Source organism: Meles meles, chromosome 6 (assembly GCF_922984935.1).
Source record: "Meles meles chromosome 6, mMelMel3.1 paternal haplotype, whole genome shotgun sequence".
NCBI lineage: Eukaryota > Metazoa > Chordata > Mammalia > Carnivora > Mustelidae > Meles > Meles meles.
In genome coordinates, this window is record NC_060071.1 from 57,276,451 (window position 1) to 57,304,248 (window position 27,798).

The window sequence follows — 27,798 nt, forward strand, 5'->3', positions numbered from 1 at the left end:
TTTCATTTTCTTTCTTCTTCTTTTTTTTAAATCTCCAGGACCAAGCAGTGTGCCGGGCCTAGAGCAGACAATTAGAAGAAATGAATAGTGTTAAGTATATAAGGATATAAGAAAAGACTGGGAAGGGGGTAAAAAAGCCACTTGTTTTGCTGTGCTGATTGGATGATGGGAGTTTTAGCCCTTTTTATTTTAGGTGGTTTTTGTAATACAAACTTAAAAATGGCTCCCATGTATCCATATAACCAATTGCCCTTCTTCCCCTGGTTAAAAGAATAGACTGGACAAAAAAAAAAAAAAAAAAAAAGATCACTACGTAGTAATAAAAAAGAATATAATTATTAAATCATGGATGAATCTCAAAAATTTCTACTAAATAAGTGACACACACACAAGAGTAGACTGGAGTGAGCCCACCTGAGTTAAAATGCCAGTTCCACCACTTAAGCCAAGTTGTTTAACTTCTAGGGCTGCTTCTCATTTGCAAAGGATGACAGAATTAAACACTCATGTGCTCAATAATGTGAGCTAGAGTAGACATTTCTACAAGTTCTTCCAAGGACTTGGGAGACCTTCCATCCATTACCAGTTTTGCACCGTGCTATCCCAGTTGCTTGCTGTAGGCCACACCTCTCACTTGAGACCACCCCCCCCTTTTCCTCCACACCTCCTCCAGATCCCTGAATTCAGTATTTTAATAATTACACACATTCGTTCTTGAAAATCTGGAGATTAAACGGGGAAAAAAGGAAATATTAACTCACTGGGAGTCTCACCATACGGTTAACCTCTGATTACATTTTGGTACTATATGTTTCAGATTTTTAAAAAAATGCAAATACATCCATATTCATATTTTCCTTCCTTTTAACAAAAACGAGTTCCTATTATACAAACGGTTTAACCCATCCATTTATGACCCATCCTTAAGCCACGGGCGGTCCTCCAGCCCGACCGACTCCCCACTTCCCGCTCCCACGTCGGGCCTTTTCCTCTGAATCCCCAGCCTTCCCTGGGCCCCGGTTCCCTAGCCCCACCTGCTAGGCCTCGGGCCGCCCCGCCCCCGCCGCGGCCTGTTTCCATCCCCGGCCCCGCACCCCGCGCTCGCCGCCACCGGGGGCCCGTCGCTCCCTGTTCTTTCGAGCAACCCGTTTCCGGTGGGGCCAGGGCGTCTCCGCGGCGGCCCGGCTCCCGCGCGCTGCGGCGGCCAGATGCAGGCGGAGCTCGGAGCTCGGGGCGGCCGTGGCCGCCGGCCCGGCCGTGACCGGCCAGGCGGGGACCGCGACCGGGCGGGAGCCGCAGCGGCAGTGGCAAGAGGCGGTGGGGACAGTGGCGGCCGCCGGGGTCGCGGCCGTGGCTTCCGAGGCGGCCGCGGCGGCCGAGGAGGAGGCGCCCCGCGAGGCGGCCGCCGGGAGCCAGGAGGCCGGGGCGCCGGGGCCAGACCGCCGGTAAGAGGCTTCGGCTGGCGGGATCTGGGCTGATAGGGGCTGGCCGCGAGGCAGGAGCCGCTACCGGCTCGCAGGGCGCGCCCGAGCCGGGCGGCCGCGGAGCCTGCGCTTGCGCTTGCGCGGGACCGGCGGAGGGCGGCGGGAGCGCGCGCCGGGTGTGCACGTGGCGCGTCTAGGGCGAGTCCCCGGCTACCTTCACCCGGGGTTGGGGCGGGAGAGGCGGCTCTCGGGGTGTCCCCAGCTGCCGAAGGGGTCCATACCCAGAATAGCTAAGAACCCAGGGTGTGTCAGGGCTGCAAGGCTAGCGCGCCCGTTGGATTCGGTGGAGTGTCCAAGTGATTGACCCTCATGGGGTGGGGGTGCGGTCAGGGCTTGGTCTGGAGGAGCTATTTGGGCAGACTTACAGTACCGGCAGACATTCCTGTTATTAGGAGGGAAGGGTTTTTTGTTTTTTTTTTTTTTTTTTTTTTGGGTTGTTGTGTTTACTATGCAAGGCCTAGCACATGGTAGGATAATAAAGGTTTACTGAATGAAAGAATGCCCCCCGGCGGACCAGACTCCATAGTATTTTGGGGCGGGATCAGATGCATAGTTCTCTCTTCTAATGGCATAGTTCTTTATTTTACTACATACGTGTAGGAATAAGGGGTCACTGGCCTTCGTGTTTTTAAAAATTTTCAACCTGAAAATAGATGTTTCAGCAGCCAGGTCTGAATTTTAATAGCAGTGTGATCGACCTTATTCACACATTCATAGACACTTTTTATAGCTTGAGTAGGGAATGATAGGCAAACTCTTATTCCACTGATATTGGCCAAAGGGGTCTCAGTACAATCTCTTTATGAGCTGTTCTGGTATTTTAACATGTCTACTACCAAACTGTCGTATATTTGAATTCTCATGTGCATAGATTAAAAAAATTTTTCGTTAAGGCAAAATTTCCTGCTACTGAAATGTTGGGAGTGTCTTATGCTCACAGTAGGTAGGATGTCCCTAAAAATAGTACTTGTATACAGAAATACAGAGCTTGAAAAAAATTAGAAAACTTAAAATTAATTGTAACAAATTTAACCTGGTTAGGATTAAGGTAAATAGTAAGTAAAATTTGATAAATTCTTAGGTTCAGGTTAGCAGGAATGATGGAAACTCAGATCAATCTAGTGCACACTATATAACACAATTTGTCCTTATAACAACTTTATAGATTATAACAACTTTCAAGATTCTTGAACAAGATGGGTTTGCAGGTCCACTTATATGGGGATTTTTTTTTTTTGGATCCTATTAATGTATTTTCTCTTCATGATTTTCTTAATGTTTTCTATAATCTAGCTTACTTTATTGTAAATACAGTCTCTAATACATACAACATACAAAATATGTCTTAATCGACTGTTTATGTTATTGGTAAGGTTTCTGGTCAGCAGTAGGTTATAAGTAGTTAAGTTTTTAGGGAATCAAAGTTATATATAGATTTTTCCTTGGCACCCCTATCCTGGGAGGTACCCAAGTCTCAATTGTATATATTGCGTATATGTGTATATATAACTTGATTACAAATTTACTTCTTAAACTCCGTTGTTTGTTTAAACTTTATAATAATGTCATTTTATATCTATTTTATATATAAAATCTTCATTTTTAAAAATTGTTCAGCCAACATACAGTACATCATTAGTTTTTGATGTAGGGTTCAAGGATTCAGTAGTTGTATATAACACCCAGTGCTCATCACAACACATGCCCTCCTTAATACTCATCACCGGTTACTCCATTCTCCCAACCTCTCCCTTCTGTAACTCTCAGTTTGGTTCCTGGAGTCCAGGGTCTCTCGTGGTTTATCTCAGTTAATTGACTTGCCTCAGCTTTTATAGCTGGTGTCAGAGCTGGGGTTTATACCAAGTTACTTTTGACTCAACTCTTTCCAATCTCTTGCATTTCTATGAACCAGTCACCACTTTACTGAGAACAAGAAAAGTCACCACTTTACTGAGAACTCTGGCTGCCGGGGTCACATCGTCACAGAAACTGTGGTAACAGTATTTTTGGTACTGACTGAAATGTCTGGCACATAGGCCTTTAATAGCAAGTGTCATTAACTTCTTGAGTTGAGTGAATGAAGGTGCTTCTATCTTACTCATCTCTGTGGAACTAAATTGAGTAAAATGGTGATATATCGTGTATCGTGTAGAGAGGAAATAATATGTTTTTTGAATTATGCCAATATTGTAACCAATTCTGTTAACTTTTTAGGCGTTTATCTCTTTTTGGGATAGCCTTAAAAAGAACCCTATCTTATATTTTCTTTTGGGATTTTTTTCACTGCTTAGTTTCGTTGTTTGGTGCGTCAGTGGGTGTGAACGTGTGGCCCAGCCCTTGGGTCATCACTGAGAGCCTCGGCCACTGCTTCCACCTCTGTTACTCCCAGCCTCATCTTGTCAAAGCTGTACTAAGGGACGTTGGAAGGGATTACTCCTTCATTTTGGTTTGGTTTGTGACCACTTAGTTCCTTCCACTTCTTAGATTCTGAAGCATCAGTCATCGTTAGGCTTGCTAAGAGTACTGTTCTTGGTGCCTAACGATTAAGTGGGATAAGATTGTGGCCCTGCCTGAGGCCTCCTTGTTCTCGTGTTCTAAGTTGCGTTTGTGCCCCAAAAGGAGAGTAATTGAAATGATCAGAAAGAAAAAAATTCATAACAGAGGTTTAGCCATGTAAGGACCAGCTAGTTACATAACTCCAGAATTTAATACTATTTACACCTTTTGCTTTCTACTTTGGACCACCACACACACATGACTGGTAAATGGAAATCAAGACGAAATAAAACTGAACAACTTTCGAGACAAGTCATACACCAAGGGAACTTTGCTGAGCACGTTGTGTCTGCTAGTCGCTTGCCGTTAAATCATTCCCTCTGTAGGTGGCATGAACCCTAAGTTTGTGGAGTTTGGGTAAGCATATCATAAGGCTAATTATCTCCATTGACTATCCACTAGAAGCCTGGTATTGCCCTGGATATAGTCATTAACTTAAAAAAATACTGGATTTGTTAGTATTAGACTTTTCTTTTTGATGAGCTACTAGCAGAGAGGGAGTTCGAGGCCTATTGGCTGTCTTTGAAATTTCCTTTCCTTTTTTCCTCCTTGTAGTAATCCTAGTACCTCACATTTATTGAGCACTTAGTGTGAGGTGAGAAAACTGAGGCATAGTCAGAAAACTCACACTTAGGAGAGATTAAGGAATATACATTATCACACAATCAGAAAATCGCAGAGCCGGGATTCAACCCAGGTATTTGGATTCCAGAACTGTTTTTTCAGCTGCTTCCCTAAACTGCCCTGGAGTGACTTGAGATTTGGAAAGGGACGTATGGTGGACTTTTATGATCCTTTCACATACTTTTGTTTTCCTCTTGTCCCAAAATGGTAATGAAGTTAATACTGATATCGTATTCACTTATTGTGGGTGACAGCAGATCTTTGCTTTCTTGTTCTACATTCATATGGCAGCTGCTTTTAATCATTTCTGAATTATTTATGTCTAGTAAAAGATAAGGCAGCCGTTTATAGCCGCATTAAGGAGAGTAAGAACTTGGAGGTGATTTTTTTTTCCGACCAAACTTTTGCTTTGCAAACAATAGTGTAAGTCCATTGCTTGAATAATAATTAATCCTAGATGCCCTTGGCATTTTCATTGCTACTATTTCAGTAAAAAGGAACTCTCTGACTTTGATGGTCAAGTTTACCATGGGCCTGGAAGAAGAAAAGATGTCAAATCCAAGTTGCTGGCAGATTTCTAAAGCACTTGCTCCCTCCTGGTCACTGAAAGGGATCATCCTCATTGTGTCAGCCAGACAGAGATTGAGGACCTATTAAAGTTCACACTTGACAGCCTCTGGTCTATATTTCCGCCTTTTCAGAAAGCCTGACGTAAATTTGGTTAGAAACAGAACGTGCTTAAGTGTCCTAAAAGAAAATTGCTTTAAGATTGACTCTTGGTAAGGGGAGCCTGGTGGGCTCAGTCAACAGAGCGTGCAGCTCTTGATCTCGGGCTTGTAAATTTGAGTCCGGAGTCCCACGTTGGGTGTAGAGATTACTTAAAAATAAAGTCTTTAAAAGAAAAAAAAAAAAGATTAGTTCTTGGTATTGGAATTGGCCCTTTTCCCTGCTGCTGCAGACCACTCCTCAAACATTATTTTGGCATCTTTATCCTTGCTAATGTTTACTGTTTTGAGGTCTGCTTTTCTCCCTGACCATTATATCACTTACATATTTTCATTATTGATGCTTTTTGCTAGTATTCTGCTTAAAATTTTTTAAATAAATTATGTACTTGTACTTTAATATTACAGCTAACTTTTTTGATCAATGGTTCGGATGGTTTCAGAACATAAAATTTCCAGCATATTGTATACTTGACATTTTAATTAATTAATTAAGTATATATGTGACTTTATTTTTTAAAAGATGTTATTTATTTATTTCAGAGAAAAAGAGTATGAGTAGGGAGGAGAGGGAGAAGCACACTCCCTGCTGACTGGTAGCTCGATGTGGGGCTCAGTTCCAGGACACTGGGATCATGACCTGAGCTGAAGTCAGACACTTAACCAACTGAGCCACCCAGGTGCCCCTATATTTGACATTTTAAATATAACTGTCATATCATTCTTATACCTGAATGGAGTCTAATTACGATAGTGATTTGATATTCATCATCATCCATTAAAGAATCACATTAATAAGCTGTTCAGCAGTGAGAAGATTTATATTATTTCTTCTTTTTATTTCATGTTTTAATTCCACATCTTCTGTAGAATTTTATCCAGTGTAACATGTTTTCAAACCTGAAAACTTTTTAGCAATCCCTTGCTTCCCTATAACAAATTTTTATTTTTTATCTTATTTTTTTTTAAAGGTTTTATTTATTTATTTGACAGAGATCACAAGTAGGCAGGGAGGAGAGAGCCTGATGTGGGGCTCGATCCCAGGACTCTGGGATCATGACCTGAGCCGAAGGCAGAGGCTTTAACCCCCTGAGTCACCCAGGTGCCCCAAATTTTGATTTTTTAAAAAAATTTTGTAACCTTAGGGCTTGGATGTAGAATTTTTTTCTTAATAAAATTAAGATTATATTGATTAGTATATAATTTATTTTGATTATCAATTGTTATACATAAAGGTAAAATTTTATTGTAAATGGATCTTATTTTCCCAATGAATTTATGCAGGTATCCATGGATGAATATTGCTTATTCCTGAATGAGATGGGATTCAGAATAAATTCTCTTCCTAATTTTTATTTTTATAAGTGTAAGGACTGAGAAACATTAGTAGATGGTAGTGGCTGGAGTTTCATCATATGTGTCACTCAACTCTTGGAATACCTTTCTAATTATATGCCAAAATCATTCTTATAAATTTTTTTTTTAATGATCTATCAGCTAACAACTGGATTAGGTCTTCCTTGAATTCTGTTGAAAGTAAAGATTTGGAAACTTCATGACTTGCAAAAGAACTTCTTACTCGGTCTTTGAGTTATACTTTCTCAAAATCTACACCTATATTTAAAATTATCCCTTTTCTTGCTCAGGAAATGCACCACAGTCAGAGTGAGAATGGCTGAGAAGGGGTTGCCGGTCCTCAAGTACTTTCTAGGACAGCTTTTGGGAAAGAGTTTGGGCATTGACTGAGTATCTGAAACTTAAAAATCCTTTTCTCAATTCTTGAGAAATGTTCATGAATCCCCAGGTACATGTATACTCCATTTTTGGGGCTATTGACAAAGATCACATTACTTCCGTTTTTTTTTTTTCCTTTTTTTAAAGGAAGATAGTTTATTACATGTATTAACCCAGAGAATTGGCTTTGTTGTATTTATTTATTAATTTTTGGTGTGGGGGCTATGCACCCCTTGCAGAATATGGTTTCCAGTTGTTGTGAACGGTGTCACCATTGTTGTTTTAACTGATGCTAAAATGAGAAATGGCAAGCTCATAATTCGAGACTACCAGGTCTGTTTTCTGGGGGAATTAGTTACTATGCCATTGGGCTTCTGTTTTCTGTAGGAACAGTAGTGATTGTTTTCCACAGTACTGGGCAAGTGAGCTTTAGAGAGGCCATATAGATCATTTGGTCCTACCCACAACACAGCATGACTTTCTAGATGTTTTTGTTTTGTTTTAGTTTTTTTTTTTTTTTTTTAAAGTAAGTTCTACCTACAACACGTGGCTTGAACTCACAACCCCCAAATCAAAAGAGTTGAGCGCTCTGCCAGCTGAGCCAGCCAGGCACCCCTTTTGACTTTTTAAAAAAGTAAGTGCCATGCCCAGCATAGAGCCCAGTTCGGGCTCAAACTTATGACTGAGATCAAGACCTGAGCTGAGATCAAGAGTTGGACACTTAAACCGACTGAGCCACCTGGGCGCCCCCCTCTAGACTTTCATAAAAAAGAAATTAAGTGGTTGAAAATGTGTTTTCTTTTCAGATATCACTATTTCCTGATGCACTTTGAAATATCGAAGGAAGGGGCGCCTGGGTGGCTCAGGGGGTGAAGCCTCTGCCTTCGGCTCAGGTCATGATCTCAGAGTCCTGGGATTAAGCCACACATCCAGCTCTCTGCTCAGCAGGGAACCTGCTTCCCCCTGCCTCTCTGCCTCCTTGTGATCTCTCTCTCTCTCTGTGTCAAATAAATAAATAAAGTCTTAAAAAAAAAAAGAAATATCGAAGGAAGAAATAAAGACCATACTGACACATAATTATTTCTTTTTTATAGATACTACTGATGAGCTTACTGGGACATTGGATTCATTCTTTTTGAAATTTCCTTTTCTTTCATTAGAAGCCATTTGTGTATGTGTGTGTGCGTGCGTGTGGGTGTGTTGCGGTACCAAGAGCAAATGGTTTAATACTGTTAATTTTTTTTTCTTTTGGATGGAAATACTCAACAATTTTGTTGATTTGAAAATTTTCTATAAAAGTGTCATGGAGCAGTGCATGGGTAATTGATATAGATAATATTTCACTTTTGAAACAAAGTGAGGGTTGCTGGAGGGGAGGTGGGGGGGATAGGGTAACTGGGCGATGGGCAGTAAGGAAGGTACATGATCTGATGAGCACTGGGTGTTATATGCAAGTGATAAACCATTGAACTCTACATCTGAAACTAATGATGTACTATATGTTGGCTAATTGAATTTAAATAAAAAATTAAAAGAAAAGATAATATTTCACTTTTGAATGGGTGCCAAATGATGTTGACAAGATACAAAATCGATGTGCTTAATTTTATATTAATGTTGCTAGGATGTTGTTTTACAATTTGATCAACCAATTTGTCCATCAGCCTTAAATTATTAAAAGACAATTTCTGTAAAAACATCCCTCTCAGGGATACTGTTCCTTACAGTCCATGTCATGTTTTTGATATGTGCAAATAGCAGGGAAATTTAAAAAATATGGAGGAGAGTAATAGAATGAATTCCCTGTTGTATATACTCAATCCTCCCTTTGTGTCCTCTTACTATTAAGGACTGATACAAATACGTCTGATCAATGCTTCTTTTTTTTTTAATTAAGATTTTATTTACTTATTTGAGTGAGAGAGAGAGAGAGAAAGAGAGAGAGCATGAGCCGGCGGAGGGGCGGAGGAGCAGAGACCCTCCTGAGCAGGGAGGACAGGCATGCAGGGCACTATCCCAGGATTCTGGGATAGTGACCTGAGCTGAGGGCAGATGCTTTAACCAACTGAGCCACCCAGGTGTCCCTCAATACTTTTTTAGTACCAAGTCAAACTTGTGTTGAGGGATAGCAAACACATTTTATTATTAACCTAAGCAAAGCATAATTGAAATGGCAGGACTGTTATAAAAAATTCATGTATATTCTTGGGTTATCAGTACTGTGATTCCTCCCTATCTGTATTTAGCTGTGGGAAGATTTTGTTAATGCATGCGTATTCTGTGAAATAATTAGTCACCCTGTTTAGGTTTCTATAATCTCTGGCTTGAAAAGATAATTAACAGCTACATTCTGGGAAAATTTAAAGTATTTAGTATTTATTCTCAAAGTCTAATGCAGTGGGGGTTTCATTTAAATAGTGGATTTGTAATCTGTGGTTCTATTGTTAATCGAAAGGTCATATCTCAGGAGCTGGCTTCATGATATTGAGGACTGAGATACTTCACCCTGATTTTTTCCTTTTACTACAAGACTGATAATAAAATAACATGTCTTTGTTTGATATTTGGGCTAATTAAAGCCTAGTCTTACTGAAAAAGGCTTAATCCCTTACAGATATATAAGTCCTTCCAAAGAAGCTGTGAGTTTTCTGGAAGCAAAGCTTGATGACAGATAAATATTTCTCAAAGGACAAAGCTTAACTTCCTATTTTCCCTTACTAATCTTCACATCACTTCCATGTTGTGTTTTGGTTTGCTGCTTCTTTATTATGCCGGTATGAATTTGTAGAAACAATTCCTGTTAATTAAAAAAAATATTTTTCTCCTCTTTACAGCTAAGAGAATCATTGAATTAAGAGGTGACTAGAAAATGTTCTTTTAAGAGCACGTATTTTGCATTCACTGGAAGGAGAAATTAAGTAGACAAGTTGATTTTTCACTTTACAAGGTGGAAGTGTACTAAAAAGAGATGGTTTTTATACACAGTTGGCGGGGAAGGGGGCTCAGGTTTGTGCCCCATCTGTTCTCGGGTTGACTTCCTGACAGGCAGGGAGGGGAGAGGAAAGTGCTGCTAAAGCTTGAGGCATAGTGTCTCTGGTAGATGGCACCCCAGTGATTTCATGCAGAACGGGACCTCGGAAAGCTGAGGTATTAGAGTTGAAGAATTACAGACAGATAGTAATTATTTTTTCAAGGAACTGGTATAAGTTTACAGACAAATGGATAAGTAGGGTATACCTCCTCAAAGACTGCTAAGAATTCTACTTTTTTGCCTCTCTTTTCCTTTTTTTTTTCATTCCTTGTCTTTCCCCCCTATAGTGCTATTGTTTTTTAAGCTTTCTTTCAGGGGGAGAATCCCATGGGTGGTCAGTCATGGGTGTTTTGGAGTCTAACAGAAACTGGTTAGAATCCTACCTTCCAACTCCCTAGTTACTTGTTATAAAGTATCTGAGAATTTGCTCAAGCTTCTGAAAACCTGTTTCCTCACCTGTAGAGGTGTTATAAAGATTCAATTAGATGAGCATTATGTAATTTCTTCAATTCCAAACTTATCTCAAGTATGACCTCTCTCAACATACCTTCCTTTGTTGTAAAAATTAATCTGTTGGGGTGCCTGAGTGGCTCAGTTGGTTAAGTGTCTGACTCTTGATTTTGGCTAAGGTCATGGTCTCAGGACTGTGGGATTGAGCCCTGCATTAGGCTCACACACTGGGGTGAAGCCTGTTTGGGATTCTCTTTCTCTCCCTCTACCTCCACACCCCACCAAAAAGAATTAATCTGTTTCCTTTCCTTCCCTTTTGTATGCAGTACAAATATCTCCTAAATCTATAAGTTTTACCTATTCTAGTATTAAATGACAGAAAAATACCAAGAAGAAAAGAAAATTACCTATAAGATTACCATCCAGAAATAATCACTGTTCACATTTTCTTCTATACAAAACTGAAAAGATATCATGATAAGACTTTTAAGGTAAAAAAAAAATTGTGCTTATGTAAAAATTATAAGATACATGCTTGCATTCGAATCCTAAAAGAATAAAAATATATGCCAAACTATTAACTGTGTTTGGAATGGGGAAAATATAGAGATTTTGTGGAACTTTGCCTTTTTTAAACTCAAATTTTTAAATGTGTGTATGATCAGAAACATAAATATTTTCTACTTTGCAAAGGAGTGTCAGATTCTTAACCTACTGAGCCACCCAGGGCCCCTTAAAGATTTTTTTAGTCTTCAAGAGTAAATGGTAGACATAATGCCCTTTTACCCCTAAACATTCCAGTGCATATTTCCTAAAAGCAAGGAAATTTCATAGTCATAGCACAATGGTTGCAGTGAGGAAATTAACATTGAGAGAATACTATTATCTAACCTTACTGAGATTTTGTCAGTTCACTTATTAATGTCCTTTATCAGGCTTTGAATCCTCCCCCCACCCCCAGGCTTTGAGTCCTCAGGCAATAACACATAGATGTGGGGCAACTGGAGATTATTTACTATGGCAGTTACCGTGGCATCCTATCTGATCTATTTCTGTTATGTTACTGTATTTGAGTTCTCAACAGCCTGTTTCCTGACATTTCCTTCCTTCAGCCTCTAGATTTCTCATCAATTTTAGGAGCTACTTTAGAATTAGGAAATTCTTTTAGTAAATTCCTTTTCAGCCTAAATTAGCCAGAATTCTATAGTTTGTAACCCACATTCTGCTGTTATATTTTTCAAAATCACGTTCCTCCTCTATTGAACGCTCAGTTCAAATGCCACCTTTCTCTGTGAAGCTTCTGGTTTTCCTCAACTAGTATTGTTGTACTTCAGGAACGTAGTACTTACTTTCATCTCTCATTTTATTACAATTAATGATTTACTTCTTATATGTCTGTTTCAGTAATTATAAGCCACCTGAGGGTCTGTACATGACACAGCACTGTGATTTTCAGAAAGAGTTCCATAAATATTTGTTGAATGACGACTAATTGCACTGAGAAGGTAATTTAGAAGGTAAATGGTGCAAGCTAGAGAGAGTGTGTTTTTAGGTAGTGTCATTTTGGAAGTTCAAGTCAGGAGAGCCCTTTATGTTTCATTTGCATTTGTCACACTAATTGAAGTACTCTTCGTTTGGTGGTTGAAAGCTCAGTAGCTAAAAAGAGATTGCTCTCCCAAGGGCCAGATTTATACACGAACACTAATTCACATTGGATTTTATAGTCTCCTACTCTAAGTCTATTAAACTTGATAATTCAATGCAAACAACAGGTATTTTAAACTGTGAGACTAAAACAGGAATTATAGCATCCAGAGATTTTTTTTTTTTTTAACATAATCTCTGCACCCACCGTGGGGCTTGAACTCATGGCCTTGAGTTTAAGAGTTCAAGAGCCAGCCAGGCACTTTGAGAGAGCTTTTATCTAGAAAACCCCTTTTCACTATTTTGTTCTCTTTTTATCTGGTTAAACTCAATATATGTTAATCAAGCTTTATTCTTATCTTGTCTATACTTTGGATCCCTTGCCACTTCTATCTTTGCCATTTTGGGGGGTCAATTATTAAATAGAAAGGATTTTTTAAAGCTGATTATATAATTCTGTATTTTTTATTATGATATTTGAAATGTTAGATTCCATAAGAAATTTTAGTGTTTATGTTGTTTTCCTTAACTATTTATTAAACTGCTAACAATGACTTGGAAAGAGAACATATTTGTTAAATTTAAACTAGAATTTATTTGCAAAAGTGTGCTATGTTTATTTTATGTAGAAAATAATGGGATTAGAGAAATCTTTTTTTTTAACCTAGCAGGGAAGAATGAAAGCACACCAGCATTTTGTTGATGTTTCTTTATGCTGTAAAGTTAGGTCAAGACCTAACCCAGGCCTGGGCATTCTTGTGGCTCAATTTTTGTTTTCTTATGCATAATTTTAAAATTGTTACACACATCATTCTAGGTAAAAGATACTAGCATTATAGCAACACTTTTAAAACCCTGGGGGAACATAGACTGGTATCCAGTATTTAGAGACATTTACATTTTTAGCGTAATGGTACAATTTTAGGGTAATAACTGTAATGATACAATGGCCCTTCATTTTGATGATGGTTGACTGTATTGTGGCAACCAGTACTCTCTTTTCTAGAAAATTTGTGCCTGAATTTAAAAAGTTATTATTAATTTTGTTTATTTTGATAAATGGAAATTGTGGGTTTTTTGTTTGCTTCAAAGAGATGGTAGACACATAAGTTAGATTGCTTATAAATATTTAAAAACCCATGTAAATTCCTTGTAGATAAACTTCCTAATGAAGCTACATTATAGAATGAGCCTTTAAAACTATGTAGGTGGTTTTTTGCTGTTGTTATTGTTTTTTAAGATTCATTTATTTTAGAGAGAGAGAGAGTATGTGAGCGGGAGGGGAGTTGGGAAAGGAATAAGGAAGGAATAAGGAGAGAGAATCTCAAGCAGACTCCCCACTGAGTGAGGAGACTGATGTGGGGTCCTGAGATCATCAACTGAACTGAAACCAAGAGTTGGACACTTAACTGAAGGCACTACCCAAGCGCCCCTAAACTGTTTTTTAAAAAAAGTGTTGACCATATTCAGTATTGACTGATACTCTTCATTTGACCGAAATTGATACAACCTATAGATGAGGCAGTTTGACATCAAAATTTAGCCTGTGGCCCTGAAGTTTTGTATTTAGCAATTTATTTTGCAGGTATGTCTGAAGTCAGTAAATATAAGTGGCTGATTATTCATTGCAAATTTTTTAAATTAAGGAAAGGCTGGAAACAACTTCCAAATCTTGATGTAGAAAGACTGGTTAAATAAATGATGGCATGTCTGTAGAGGAATGCCATGTGGCTGTTAAAGACTGGGGTGGATACGTACAACGCCCTCTACTGAGGGAAGCAGTTACTTAAGGAAAGTCAGCGGAGTCTCTTTCCATTTGTGGAAAAGGAAGATATTCATCCGTATGCAGAGAGTATTTCTGGAAGGCTGTATTAGTGGTTACCTATAGGGAATGAGACTAGGAGATAAGGAGGATGAGGGAAATTTTCCTTTTTTCTTTATATCTTTCTTAACTATTTAAATTTTTATTTTGTTACCATGAGCATGCATTACTAATAGGAATAAGGAAATAAAAAAAAAAAATTAAACGAACCAAAACTGCTTCTTCAGAATAGGCCCTAAAAGAAATCCTTAGATTTAAATAATTGTCAGAATCTCCCTGTGAAAGAGGTAGGCAGTATTAAATGTAGTTTTACAGGTGAAGAAACAGTAATTGGGTAGAGTTACGCCTTTTTAAGGATACAGCCAAAGAGTTGATGGTGAGATTAATATTTGAACTTGAGGGTTCTGACTTCTAGGAGAAGATTTAATATCTTGTTATGAGTGATCAAAACAATGAATTGTGAATTTTTTTCTCCTAGAACAATTAAGTACTTTTCTTGTTTTCCGTTAGACATAAATGTCTTTTCTTTTTAATATAGCAAATAGTTAGGCTATATTGAATTGTAGTTCATCCTTTTGATCTACTGACTTAAGCCTTTCTAGTTTATTTAGTATATATGTCATTACTCTTTGAGATACCAAAAGGTGGAATAGTAAAATACGGAGATGGAAATTTAAGGTTTTCCACCAAATGACTTAGAAATTGAGATTTTCACAGAGAACAGATTGGTAGTTGGCTGAGGAGAGGGGCATGGGGAATGGGCAAAATGGGGAAGGGGAGTGGGAGTTGCAGGCTTCCACTTATGAAATGAGTAAGTCATGGGGAGGAAAGGTGCTGAATAGGGAGTATGGCAATGATACTGTAATAATGTTATATGGTGACAGATGGTAGCTACGCTTGGGGGGAGCTCAGCCTAACATACAGACTTATTGAATTACTATGTTGTACACCTGAAATTACTGTAATGCTGGATGTCAACTATACCTCAATTAAAAAAAAAATAAAGAAACTGGGGCGCCTAGGTGGCTCAGTCAGTTAGGCATCTGCCTTTGACTCAGGTCATGATCCCAGGGTCCTGGGATTGAGCTCCGCCCTGGCTCCCTGCTTAGTAGGGAGCCTGCTTCTTCCTCTCCCTCTCCCTACTGCTCCCCCTGCTTTTGCTTTCTGTCTGTCAAATAAATGCATAAAATCTTAAAAAAAAAAAAAAAGAAATTGAGGTTTTTGCCCAGTACCCCAAAGGCTAGGCATGTGACTTCAACACTGTACTCCCCAAGCAGTTATAACCATATTCCCATTCCCAAATTCTCGTTCCTTAAACCTAAGAGGTTGCTAGTGGGCTGCTGTGATATGTGATGTTAAAAAGACTGGCAAAGTTTTGCACCCGTTTGCCTTCTCAATTTTTCAGTTTCTTTTTCTCTTTTCTAAATTCGGGACGTCTATAGCAAACAAGTATTAATTCATTCTCATTCCCCCGTCTCAGTTATAAAACATTTAATGAAAAGTCTTTAAGAGAACGCTCGATTTTGGAGTGCCATCATTCTAGTTTGTAATTAATTAAATCATCCTGTAAAGGAAACAAAAATAAGCATTAGCTTCCCAGTGCTCTGTAAGGACCCCTTCTGGAAGTGCAGATTGCTTAGAAGTGACCGAAATCCTGATGCCTCATTCCTTTTTGCAAAAAGTCGTGATTAAAGGATTTTTAACCATAAGAAGTGAATAATAGCAAACGTGTAAGTGCTTTTTGGCCTAATCCAATAAAGGACAATCAAGCCCATCTGTCAGACGAAGGTTGAACTAGACATATTAACTCCAAGGCGCTTGTCCAGGTTCCAAACAATGAAAAGAAAATTTCGGGCCACTCTGAGGCCTCAGGTGCAGCACAGAGCCTGTGTTTGCTTGCTGCTGGAATGAAACCAGCGAGCTAATCACAGTTTTACCAGTGAACAGCAGGTGGGGTAAGCAGTCCAACATTTTTCCAGCAGGAGTAACACTCATTCCCTGCTTTAGTTATTGCTCAAATGACCACGTTTGCTAAGCCTTTGCTAAGCTGATCAAAACCACAGCAACAGGGGCACCTGGGTGGCCCAGTCCTTAAGCGCCTGCCTTCGGCTTGGGTCATGATCCTAGGGTCCTGGAAGGGAGCCCCACATCAGGCTCCCTGCTCCGTGGGGAGCCTGCTTCTCCCTCTCCCACTCCCCCTGCTTGTGTTCCCTCTCTTGCTGGCTCTCTGTCAAATAAATAAATAAAATCTTAAAAAAAAAAAATCCACAGCAACAGCAGCAAAATCTTGGTACTGATGATAATTCTTTACTCCTCAATTTTGACGGCCTTCTAAATTGTTCATTTACTTCAAACCAGCCTGGGAACTCTGAGACACACTCCTCATTCTCTCTCGTGCCCCTCTTCCCCTTGTTCCATTGGGAAAGTATAGGCTTACCCACAGACGGAAAAGGAGTGGGAATCAGAGAAACGAGTTATAGAAGGACACCTTTTAATGATGAGGTTTCTTACCATTTAGAGGTGTGGTCATTATCCCTGACTGACCATCAGTGTGTCTGTCATGGGCAAGTGTAATTCAGGCAGGGATAATTAGCAAACCCGTGCGTTTAATATGCTCTTCAATATTTTATCCCTGATACAGGTATTTCTAGATGAAACTGGTGATGGAAACTGACTTGTATAAACTCCAGATCTGGTTATGTATGACCGTATTTGTGAAATTTCAATATAGTTTCATTTTTTACTGAGCATTAATGGCTTAGAGTCAAGGGAAAACTGTATCTATGGAATAAATTTTGTGGAATAAATAACAAACTTTGGGAGTTCTTTTCTCTTTCGGGTTATTAGCCTCTTTTGTATATTGACTTTTGTTTACACTATTTTCTTAATTTTTTGGATTGTAGAATCTGAGTTTATAGTTGCAATTTATGTATATAGAGAGACGTGTTGGTACCATAGCCATCTGTATCTCCCTTCTTCTGAAGCTGGTATGTTTTTAAATGCGCATTTATTTTAAGAGAACAAATTGAAAAAGCATCTTTTTTTAGTGCAGGAGCTGATTGAATACGTTGTATAAACACAGACAGTTGGCCCACGTCCCTCTCTATATCTACATGTATACTAATATATTAATGAACATATAAGTTGTATATAGATATGCTATTTGGAAGCTCTTTATATTCCCAGCTTTTCCTTCTTGCTTATGGTAATTTATATGACTCGATAGTTTTCTTTAATGAATATTCCCTGGGCAAGATAGCTTTCCTTTTTTTTGTTTTTTAACCTAAATAATGATTACTCATGGTGTCATGGACTGCATGTTTGTGTCCTCCCCAAATTCATATGTTGAAGCCCTAACCCCCCAGGTGCCCGTATTTGGGAGGTGATAAAGTTTAAATGAAGTCATGAGGGTGGGGCCTTTTGCTAATGGAGTTGGTGCCCTTATAAGAGGACGAGAGAGCAGGGCTCTCTTTCTCCTCAGCCGTGTGAAGGGTACAGTGGGAAGGTGGCTGTGTACAGGCCAGAGCAGTCCTCACTACACACCAAATCTGCCCGCACCTCGGTCTTGGAGTTTCCAGTCTCGAGAATTGTAAGCAATAAATTTCTGTTGCTTAAGCTCCCCGTCTGTGGTATTTTTGTCAAGGCAGCTTGAGGTGACTAATACAGAGAGCTAACTCTGTAACCACAAATAAGTAGTTCTGTTTTGTTTTACAGTGGTGAATGTGAGGATTTCAGATGAAGTAAAATAAGAAACTGACAAATTGTAATGTAAAGGCCACCTATTACTGAAATGAATAGCCTGGCCTGGTTTTTGCTGTAGCTTAGTTCTTTGATTCCTGATCTTTTGATTCTCTTATTTGTGATTGTTTACTTCACAAATATAAATAAGATTTTTTTTTCCCTTTTCCTTTAATTAGCATGAGGTAGAACCGCCACCTGACGCCGGGTTAAAAGCGCTGTCCTGCTCAAAGCAGGAGAGTTCTTTCTGCAGGCAGTGTGTTTGTTTTTACTGTTGCTGTGGTGTACTGTTGCATATTTAGTGGCTGAAAGCAATACAAACTTAATATCTTCTAGTTCTGGAGTCCCTATCTGGGTCTGTTTCACTGAGCTAACCTCAAGATGTTGGTAGGACTGTGGTTTTTTTCTGGAGGCTCAAGGGGGAATGTGTATCCTTTTCCTTTCCTTTCCTTTCCGGCTTCTAGAAGCTGCCCATATTCCTTACCAGCGAGCTCCTTTAAATTTAAAACCAGCAACCTCGCCTGTCTCTGACTTGCATAGTCACACCTCTTTCCCTTTTCTCTTTTTCTGCCTCCCTCTTCCACTTTTAAGGACACCTGTGATTACACTGGGCCCACCTGGATATCCATGGTAATCTCCCTATTTTAAGGTCAGCTGATTAGCCACTTTAATTCCCATCTGCAACCTTAATTCCCCTTTTCTGGTTTCAGAGGATCAGGACAGGGACAGGGTTGGAGGAAGCCATTATTCTGCCTATCAGAGGCAGGCAGTATGATCTACTTACGAAGATACAAGAAAACTTTGTTTTAAAGGTTTTTGGAGTTCTTATCCTTCATCTTTTTCTGGAGGAATCCTGCTCTGTGTTCCTCAACTCTTTAAACCCATGCCCTCTTTTGAAGAACCAAAATCTTGTATATCCTATGGTCAATAACAAACATTAGTTTTTTTTCCCCCTAAGATTCCCATAACCAAACTGTCATCCCCCGCAGCCACCCCATCCTGAGAGCTAAATATGGTTTATCACACCTATACTTAGCCTACATCTGGGCCATTGTTTCTGACTTCTGGATTATTTTAGGCTGTGAGATACAGTGTTAACACTTTTATTCAGACTTAAAATCTGTGTCTTGTTTGCTTTATTCTTATCACCAGCTCCATTTCCTGCATAATAGTAATTATTTGATATTGCTATTGTGAACTAAAGAGGCCTAACAAATACTTTCTGAATGTGTATATACTTCAATAGCAGGTAGAGTGCAGATAGCACTTGTTCAGAAAAAGTAAAAAACCTACAATCTCAGTGGCTCAGTTGATTAGAAGTTACTTTTCAGTCTCATTGTATCAGCTGAAACAACCTAAAGCAGGACAGAGTGATTGCTTTTGCTGCCATGTGGTCTCAGAGCACATATCCTGGGGAGATATGCATAGGGAGATGTGTGTGTTTGTGTGTGTATGTACATGTGTCCATGTGGTTTAAAAAAGACTTCATGGACTTTTTACGACAATTTTAGATTTACAGAGAAATTGAAAGAAGAGTATAGAGAGTTTCCATATATCCCATGCTTAGTTTCCCCTGTGATTAACATCTCACATTATTAGGTACATGCATTACAATTAATGAAGTAATATTGATACGTTAACTGTCTTGCAGTTCCAATAGAGGGGTGCTCCTCTGTTGGAATTTGTCTGATGTTTCTTTCATGGTTAGACTTAGGTTATGGGTTTTGGCAGGTCAAGTACCACTATTCTAACATATCAAGTGTACCTACTATCATTATTGTTGATGCTGACCGATCACCCACCTGAGGTAGAAACTGTCAGGTTTCTTTACTGTAAACTTATTCCAATCCATCTTCTATACTGTATTTTCTGGAAGGAAGTCACTCTGTGCAGTCTTTGAAGATGGAGAAGCTATGTAAATTCTTCTGCATGGGAGATGGGTCTTCCCATTTCTTTATGTACTTATTTATGCTAGTGTGGACTCGGTGGATATTTATTTTATACTGTGGGCTATAATCCAATACTACTTTATTTTGTTGTTTCAACTGTTCAGCTTGGACCATTAGGAGGTCTTTCAGTTGGCTCCAGTGCTCCTGTGACCTGCCTTCATCAAGGGTGTCTGTGCGTCTGTGTGTGTCTGGCACCTCTACCTTCTGGTACTACTAGATACTAGAAGCTCTAGGTTCATTGTGTATATTTTCTGCCCAGTCCTTGAATCTGTCATTTTTCTAAGGATACAGGACTAGATTATTTATTGGATCCTGTGTCTTGATGATTCGGCCCATAAATAGTTTGACCAGTTGATTGTGTCTACCACTGCAAACATGGAAAGTAGCACTGACTTGATGCTTATATGTAGTGATATGTTAGCATGTGTGCAAATCCTCATTCAAACGCTGAATAGTAAATAAAAACAAAATAACAAAAACCCTCACATGAATCTCTGTATCAGGTATGGCTCATTCAAACAGAGAAGAATTATTTCAGTGACTCTAAAGTGGTATATTGTCTGTGTATCCCTAGTTGGATAAATCCAAAGAACAAATATACTTAAGAGAACTTTTAAACAGCATTCAGTATTCTTAGTAGTGATATTGGTATCCTTATGTTGAAAATATTAAATATATATTGCAGGTAAAGGAAATAAGTAGTTATATTAATGTTGTTAGTAAGCTAAAACTAAAGTTTTAGCAACTAAGATCTTCAGAGTAAGAAAGAAGAGAAACTCATCTAAAAATTGCAGCAATTAAGTAAAAAAATCTGTGCTCTTAAACTTGAAGTATCTGTATGAACTTAGACTTTCATCTTTTAAAAAAAAATATTTTATTTATTTGACAGAGAGAAATCACAACTAGGCAGAGAGGCAAGCAGAGAGAGAGGAGGAAGCAGGCTCCCTGCAGAGCAGAGAGCCTGATGTGGGACTCGATCTCAGGACTCTGAGATCATGACCTGAGCCAAAGGCAGAGGCTTTAACCCACTGAGCCACCCAGGCGCCTCTAGACTTTCATCTTTTTAAGTATGTGTATTCTACTGAAAAAACATGGAAACAAAGACAACCCAGTTACAGTGAACACTCTTAGCACTCAGATTATAGTTTCTAAGTAGCATTCCCACTTTAAAAAGACCAGGCATATTTGAGAAAAGGCTGATTCCCGGTGTGAGGCAGAAAGCAAGAATGCTAGCAAAGGTTCCTGGAGCTTCCACTCAGTGGTACTGTTTGAGGATCAATATGAATAAGAAATACAGTAGATTGAAAGACAGAAAATAGGACTTTTTAATGATGTTAACCATCCCCCCTTCCCCATTGGTTATCTTTGGAGGCTGCTAGGTAACAGTGCACAATTCTGAACATTGATAAAAGAAGGGAAAAGATTTAGCAATTATCCTTTCCTGAATGAACTATATACTTTAGGATAACCAAATAGTTGATGATGAAAGGTTTTTTTTTTTTTTTTTTGAAAAAACACATATTGCACCTAATGCTAAAGAAATGGTAGAATTATAAAATTGCCACTTTTCAGCTCTTAGTGAACTAATCTAAACAGTAACTACTAATGGGTGTTAAATGGCCTGTAACCTGGTCACTAGACAGAGTTGCTAGTTTGTAGAAATAAGTGGGATAGAAGAACAAGTTAAAGGACAACATAAAAAAGCAACTGTCAAATCCAAAACGTGGGAAATTCTGCAGGACAAATCTAAGTCAAAGGAGACTTACAAAGTCATACTAGCCATGTGTATAGTATGTTGGCCTTGTTTGGATCCTTGTTCTTACAAACCAAATACAAAAGGAAAGATTTGAGCTGTTAGGAGGAAATTTAAGCATGGACCAGGTCATGTTAAGGGATTATTGTTTCTTTTGTTAGGTATGGCAAAGGCGTTGTGTTTATATTTAAGGTTAATATGAGAAACCTAATGAAATATTATGGATGAAATTATAGATGTAAGAGATCTGTTTAAAAATATTCAAGAAAAAAAATACACTAAGAAGTGTGTGTGTGTGTGTGTTTGAGTGTTTGAGGAAGCAGAGGGTGATAGATAAAAACAAGACTAGAAAATTATTCATAATTGTGGAAGCTGGGTTATGGGTACCTGGGGATTCTTTGCACTGTGTTGGAAGATTTTTATATTAAAAATATAAATTCAAAAGCTAAATGTAGTCTTTCAGTTTTTTTTTCTTAGTAGAAAGGAATAATTTGGCATTTGAGGGTATTTATGATATGTATAAGTATTGTTTTGGGGGTGGATTAATGAATGAATGAGTGATTAATGAATGCTTAATTCATTTTCATTTCTTTCCTTTTTTAAAAATTTGATACTGAGAGAGAGCACAAGCAGGCAGAATAGCAGGTAGAGGGAAAGGGAGAAGCAGGCTCTCCGCTGAGCAAGAAGCCTGACGTGGGGCTCCATCCCAGGACCCTAGGATTATGACCTGAGTCAAAAGCAGTTGCTCAACTAACTGAGCCACCCAAGCACCCCCTCATTCATCTTCAAAGTCATTATTTGACTTTGTGTTGACTTCATGAGCTGTTAAGACTGAGTACGAAGTGGATTGGAATATTTATGTTTAGCTCTGAATCTGAAAGTAATTTTTGTGGTTGAGATGGAGAGTGAGAAAGATGGTTAGACCAAACCTTGCATTTTTCATGTCTCTACAGGTCTGTTTTCCCATCCCATCTAGGATAAGACCCACATTTCTTATCATGCCACGTATAGCCCTTCATGGTCTGATGCCTGTTGCTTTTTCGGCCTCATTATTCTCTCTCTTCCAAGTTCCATCCAGTGTAGCCAGTATAATGGCGCTGGCCATTGTTTCTGACCCTTGAATGTGGCAGGATTTTTCTCTCCTGAGGGCCTATGCACCAGCGGCCTGGAACATTCTGCCTTTCTATCCCCCAAGTCTTTGCATGGTTTATTCCCTTATCCTATCAGGTTCTCTGCTTAAATGTTCTCTCTTAAATGTTTTCCTGACTATTCTATACTAAATCATGCCCTCACCGTCCTCCAGCTCCTATCCTACATTACCTTTATAGTATTAGTCACAACCTGAAACAACTATGTTTTTATGTATCTAACATTATATATTCGTTCATTTGATTGTTGTTTGACGACTCCATGAGGGCAGGATTCTGTCTTGCCTAATCCTCTATTCCACGAGCATGAAACAGTGCCCGGCAGAGTAGAGGCTCTTTGTAGATATGTTATGTGACTGAATAGTGGATTTTGTGTTTAAGATGGCCTCATTTCCAATTTTCTGGAAATCTTCACGTTCCTTTTCTGTTAGCAGGTTTATGCTTTTCCTATTACAACTCAAGGCAGTGAAGGGAGGGCAGGTTTGGTCATACATCTGAATCCAAATCCATGCTTGGGGCTCCTGTCTGGATGCAGTCCTCTCTCTTGTCATCAATGAGAAGAGCCAGGGTTTAAATGTCTGCTAAAGAAAGAAGCCTCTAACACACACTTGCTTCCTTTGATGCCCTTAACAGCCTGAACACGTGTAGGTTCGTTTTTCTTAGTCACTCGCAACATGCCTAACAAGCAGCTGCTTGCAGTGAACAGTTAACCACCCACCAGGCCTCATAAGCCTGGTGCGACAGGGAGGGAAGGTGGGAGACTGGGGCTTCTGGAGCGTGGGGACTAGAACAGGACGGTGTGCCAGAGGTTGGGTCATTTTTTTTTTTTCTCTCGGTCTTTCTTAAGGGTGTGCCATCAATAGTGACAGCTAAGATGAGCTTAACACGTGCACTCAATATCCCGGCTTTAGGAGAAGCCAGGATGGGTCTTCTCCGAGCTGGCAATACCCTCAAGTGGAAGGTGAGAGAGGTGGGCTAGCGCCTCAGCTCAGCCGTGGAAGCTGCCGGAAGGTGAAGTGGGAGGAGGGGTGCTGCCTCAGATGTAACAGGAAAATCTCCGGAAGACGTGACTAAGATGAAGTCAGCCCCCCAGAGCCCGTTTCTCCCGTGGATTGCTATGACAGACTGGGCAGGTGGATGACCCAAGGACTCAGAAAAGTCAAGATGGCAATTGGGAAGGGAGTGCGAGTCTGGAGAAGCCACTTGTGTCGGGGACCCATGGGGTGTATTCCTCCTTGTTTTTCTTTTTTTTTTTTTCTGGCTGTGAGCCAACGCAGGGTCTCAGAGCTGCAGCTGTGGTGCAGAGGGAGCTAAAATCCAAGAAAAATCCCATCTTTCTGGCCACAAGAATGGGAAAACGCAGGATTGAAAGTGTGTAGGGAGTTTCCCCTCCTTTTGAATCACAGAGGCAGACCCCTTGGAGAGCTAGAGTGGCGGGTGGTGCTGGCAGCTCAAATGCCCTTCGAAATCCTGTTTTTCTAGGTAGGGGAACAGGCAAAGGGGCCCCTGCAGGCCAAAAAGTCTGAGAGGATGCCGGTTTTAACTTCCCTGTTTCTTCTCTCTCTGCTTTGCCCCATGAGGGGCACATGCCAGCTAGCCACATGACAGCTGGAACGCCAAGAGAAATCCCACCTTTGGGCCAGTAGATTGGGAGGCTCCCAGAGAGGAAAGAGCTGGAATGGGGTCCTGTGTATATGCACTGGCTTGAGGCTAGGACTCGCCCCGAGCTGCACATGGAGGGAGATGGACCCAAAGCAGTGTAGCAAAAGCCTTGAGAACTGGAATGCCCATGGAACCATGGCCCACCTCCCTCAAGGAGGGAGAACTTGCTGTCTGAACCTCACCAGAGCGATTGTCTGATAAAAAGGAACAAACGAAATCCTAATGGTCTCGAGAGGATTTGTAACAGGACCCAGAGTCCACACAACTTCATATTTAGGATGTTATTCTGTATTTAACATTTCACAATATTACAGGAAAATGTGACCAGTTCTTGAGACAGCACAGTCAATAAATGCCAACTCCAGGATGATCTAGACAGTGAGATTATCAGAGACTTTAAAGCAGTTATGATAACTGCTCCATCATCTAAACTGCCTTGAAATGAATGGAAGGATAGCTGTTCTTTTAGGAGACAACATGGGAAAAAGTATTTGTGATCTTGGGTTAGGCAAAAGTCTTAGATATAGCACCAAAAGCATGATCTGAAAAAGAAAAGTCCAACATATCAATTTTTTTTTTCCAAAAAACGATAAGCCACAGAAGGTGTATAGGTGATCTCTGGACTTTCCACTCAGTTTTGCTGTGAACCTCAAGCTACTTTAAGGAATAAATTCTACTAAATAAAAATCACGACCGGGAGAAATATTTTCAAGTCACATATCCAACAAAGGACTTGTCTCCAGAAAATATGTAATACTCTCAAAATACAGTAAGAAACAATCCATTAAAAAAATGGGGAGGGGCGCCTGGGTGGCTCAGTGGGTTAAAGCCTCTGCCTTTCACTCAGGTCATGATCCCAGGGTCCTGGGATCGAGCCCCGCATCGGGCTCTCTGCTTGGCGGGGAGCCTGCTTCCTCCTCTCTCTCTCTGCCTGCCTCTCTCCCTACTTGTGATCTCTATCTGTCAAATAAATAAAATCTTTGAAAAATAAATAAATAAATAAATGGGGAGAAGATTTAAACAGACAATTCACCTAGAAGATAAATTGATGGCAAATTCACCAACATGCTCAGCAACGTTTTTTCTTAGGGAAATGCAAACTAAGATCGCAAGAAAAATTGCTGTCCGACTAGTAGAATGGTGTACAAAAATGACAGTACCAAATCCCAACAGCTTCTTGTCAAGTTAAACATACTCTTATCATGTGATGTGGCAATCCCACTCTTGGGTATTTTTTACTCAAACGAAATGAAAACTTAACTTTTGTCAGTGCTTACTGTGGGTTTTTCTTCTTTTTTTTTTACCCTTGCTAAAAGCAACAGCCCAATTCTGTAATTGGTGAATGGTGAATGGATACTCTTATGGGATACTCCTATGGTACGTCCATACAAGGCACCACAACATAGCAACAAAAAGGCATGCACCACTGTTGTTCACAACAACAAAGATGGATTTACAATGAATGTACTTTAAGTGAAAGAAGCCTTGGAGAGGTAGCATGATGGAAAATTTGCGGCTGATGGGACTGTTCTGTATCTTGACAATGGTGGTGCTTACATGATTACGTTTGTCTAAACTCCCAGAACTTTGTATTTTACCCTGTGTAAATGGAAAAAAAAAGGAATAATTATTGGAGAGCTATCTAATTATAATTTTCATCAGATCCTGAAAGGGCACGTTTTCCAGACCGAGAGGACTATCATTTATTACCGGAAATACTTTGTCAGTGAGGAAGTTAGGTTCTCAGCCCTCCTTGATGGTGAAAGAGAAGAACTTGTCTGTCAGGCAGTTGTAAATCTGTGATTGCTTTTTTCTTTTTTTTTTCTTTTTTTTTTTTCTTTTTTTTTTTATTTATTTATTTGTCAGAGAGAGAGACAGAGAGAGAAAGAACACAAGTAGGCAGAGAGGTAGGCAGAGGCAGAGGGAGAAGCAGGCTCCCTGCCGAGCAAGGAGCCCGATATGGGACTCGATCCCAGGACGCCGGGATCATGACCTGAGCCGAAGGCAGCCGCTTAACCAACTGAGCCACCCAGGCGTCCCTGATTGCTTTTTTTCAATAAAGATGTGCCCTTGAGCTCACAGACTCTACCGCTGTGGCTCAGGACTCTGTTCTTGTAGAATCTTGCTCTTGCTTTGTGAGTGGCTTTGGGACCATTAGAAGAATAAAATGAGTTTCCCTTCTTCTTCTTCTTTTTTTTTTTTTTTAACGCCTTAATATACCGAATTGCTGGGCTAAAGCCTGAAGTCTGGTCTTGGGGTTGTGTAGAAGGAAGCAAGGTTTATCTGACTGGTGACTGACATTTTCTTCAGGACAGACCCGCTGTTTCCCAAGGCCCTCTTCCTGTCCCTTTTATTCTCTGGGACTGTCTCTGAGACCTCGCCCCTTCAGAACTCTCTTAATGATCTCTCATGCTCCAGACAGTTTCTTTTCTTCTCTCCTTGTCAAAATTGTGTTAATGACAGTGTCTTACTCTCAGGGAAGGGCTCTGAATTTCAAATTACTTCACTCTAGTCAGTGTTGCCTCCGCAGAAATCCCACTGGGGGTGCTCTTTGGAGGCAGATGTACTAAGTGTGTCACAGGAATATACAGCATTTTTATTCTGCCACAGCTAGAGCTTGTGTCCTAATAGGCTTTAGCTTTTTCACGTTTATTCCTGTTGAGGGTTTTGATTGTTGGAAGAAAGCAATACCCGAGTTTAATTTGTGCCTCATTCATAAAAGAGTACTTAGACGTTGTTGGGGATCTTGAGAAGGTGGAATGAAGTGTTGCTTTAAGTTTCTATGAAGAGCAGTACATGGTTTCACACTTGGACAAAAGATAAGGCATGGGTGATGTTAGTATTACCAACCCCAAGGGAATTCTACCAACCTGTGGTTATTTAGGTACACTGCATTGTGGTCCAGCTTCAAGGCCCTTAGCTTGTGTGTTCGATATAATCCCGATCCTGGGATTTGCATTTTGTCCTCTCGAATGGGAGCTTTGAGAAAATCCACCTTTCTCTAATGCAAGGTAAAAAGCTTTCTCCCTTGCTTAGGCGTCTTTGCTGCCCTTTCTTTTAATTAAAGTTTTGGCCTCCCCAATGTTGGAAGAGCTTCCTAAAGGTCACACTTGAAAAGAGCTGCAGAAGGGAAATGCAGATTATAGTATTCTGTCCTTTCATAGGGGAAATTGTCTGTCGAATCTGTCTGCCTCTGAAAAGTGCATTTTCTTTTTCTTGTTTCTCCATATTGGCTAAAGTAGTGGGGATCAGAAGGAAGGAGTTTTTGCTAGCGCGTAGCTAAGGATGTCATTCAGCAGATGCCTGAGGAATGAGAAAACACAGTTTAGCCAGGAAAGAAAAGCACGCCAGCCGAGTGCCTTTCAAATGTCAGGCATGGTGTGGCAGAAGTAGGTTTTAAGTGTCATACGTGCCTCCTCTTCATCGTAAACAGTGCCTCCTTATTCCTTCTACAAAATACTTGCACATGAAGTCTCTA

General features: G+C 39.9%; 1 protein-coding gene across 1 annotated transcript in view; it reads left to right on the forward strand.

The window, feature by feature from the left end:
• Positions 1-1,002: 1,002 nt before the first annotated feature.
• Positions 1,003-27,798, forward strand: part of AVEN (apoptosis and caspase activation inhibitor) — a 166,584-nt gene continuing 139,788 nt past the window's right edge. The window contains exon 1 of the mRNA XM_046008317.1: positions 1,003-1,445. Coding sequence (XP_045864273.1) covers positions 1,209-1,445 — 237 coding nt within the window. The 5' untranslated portion in view covers positions 1,003-1,208. The remainder of the gene's footprint in view (positions 1,446-27,798) is intronic.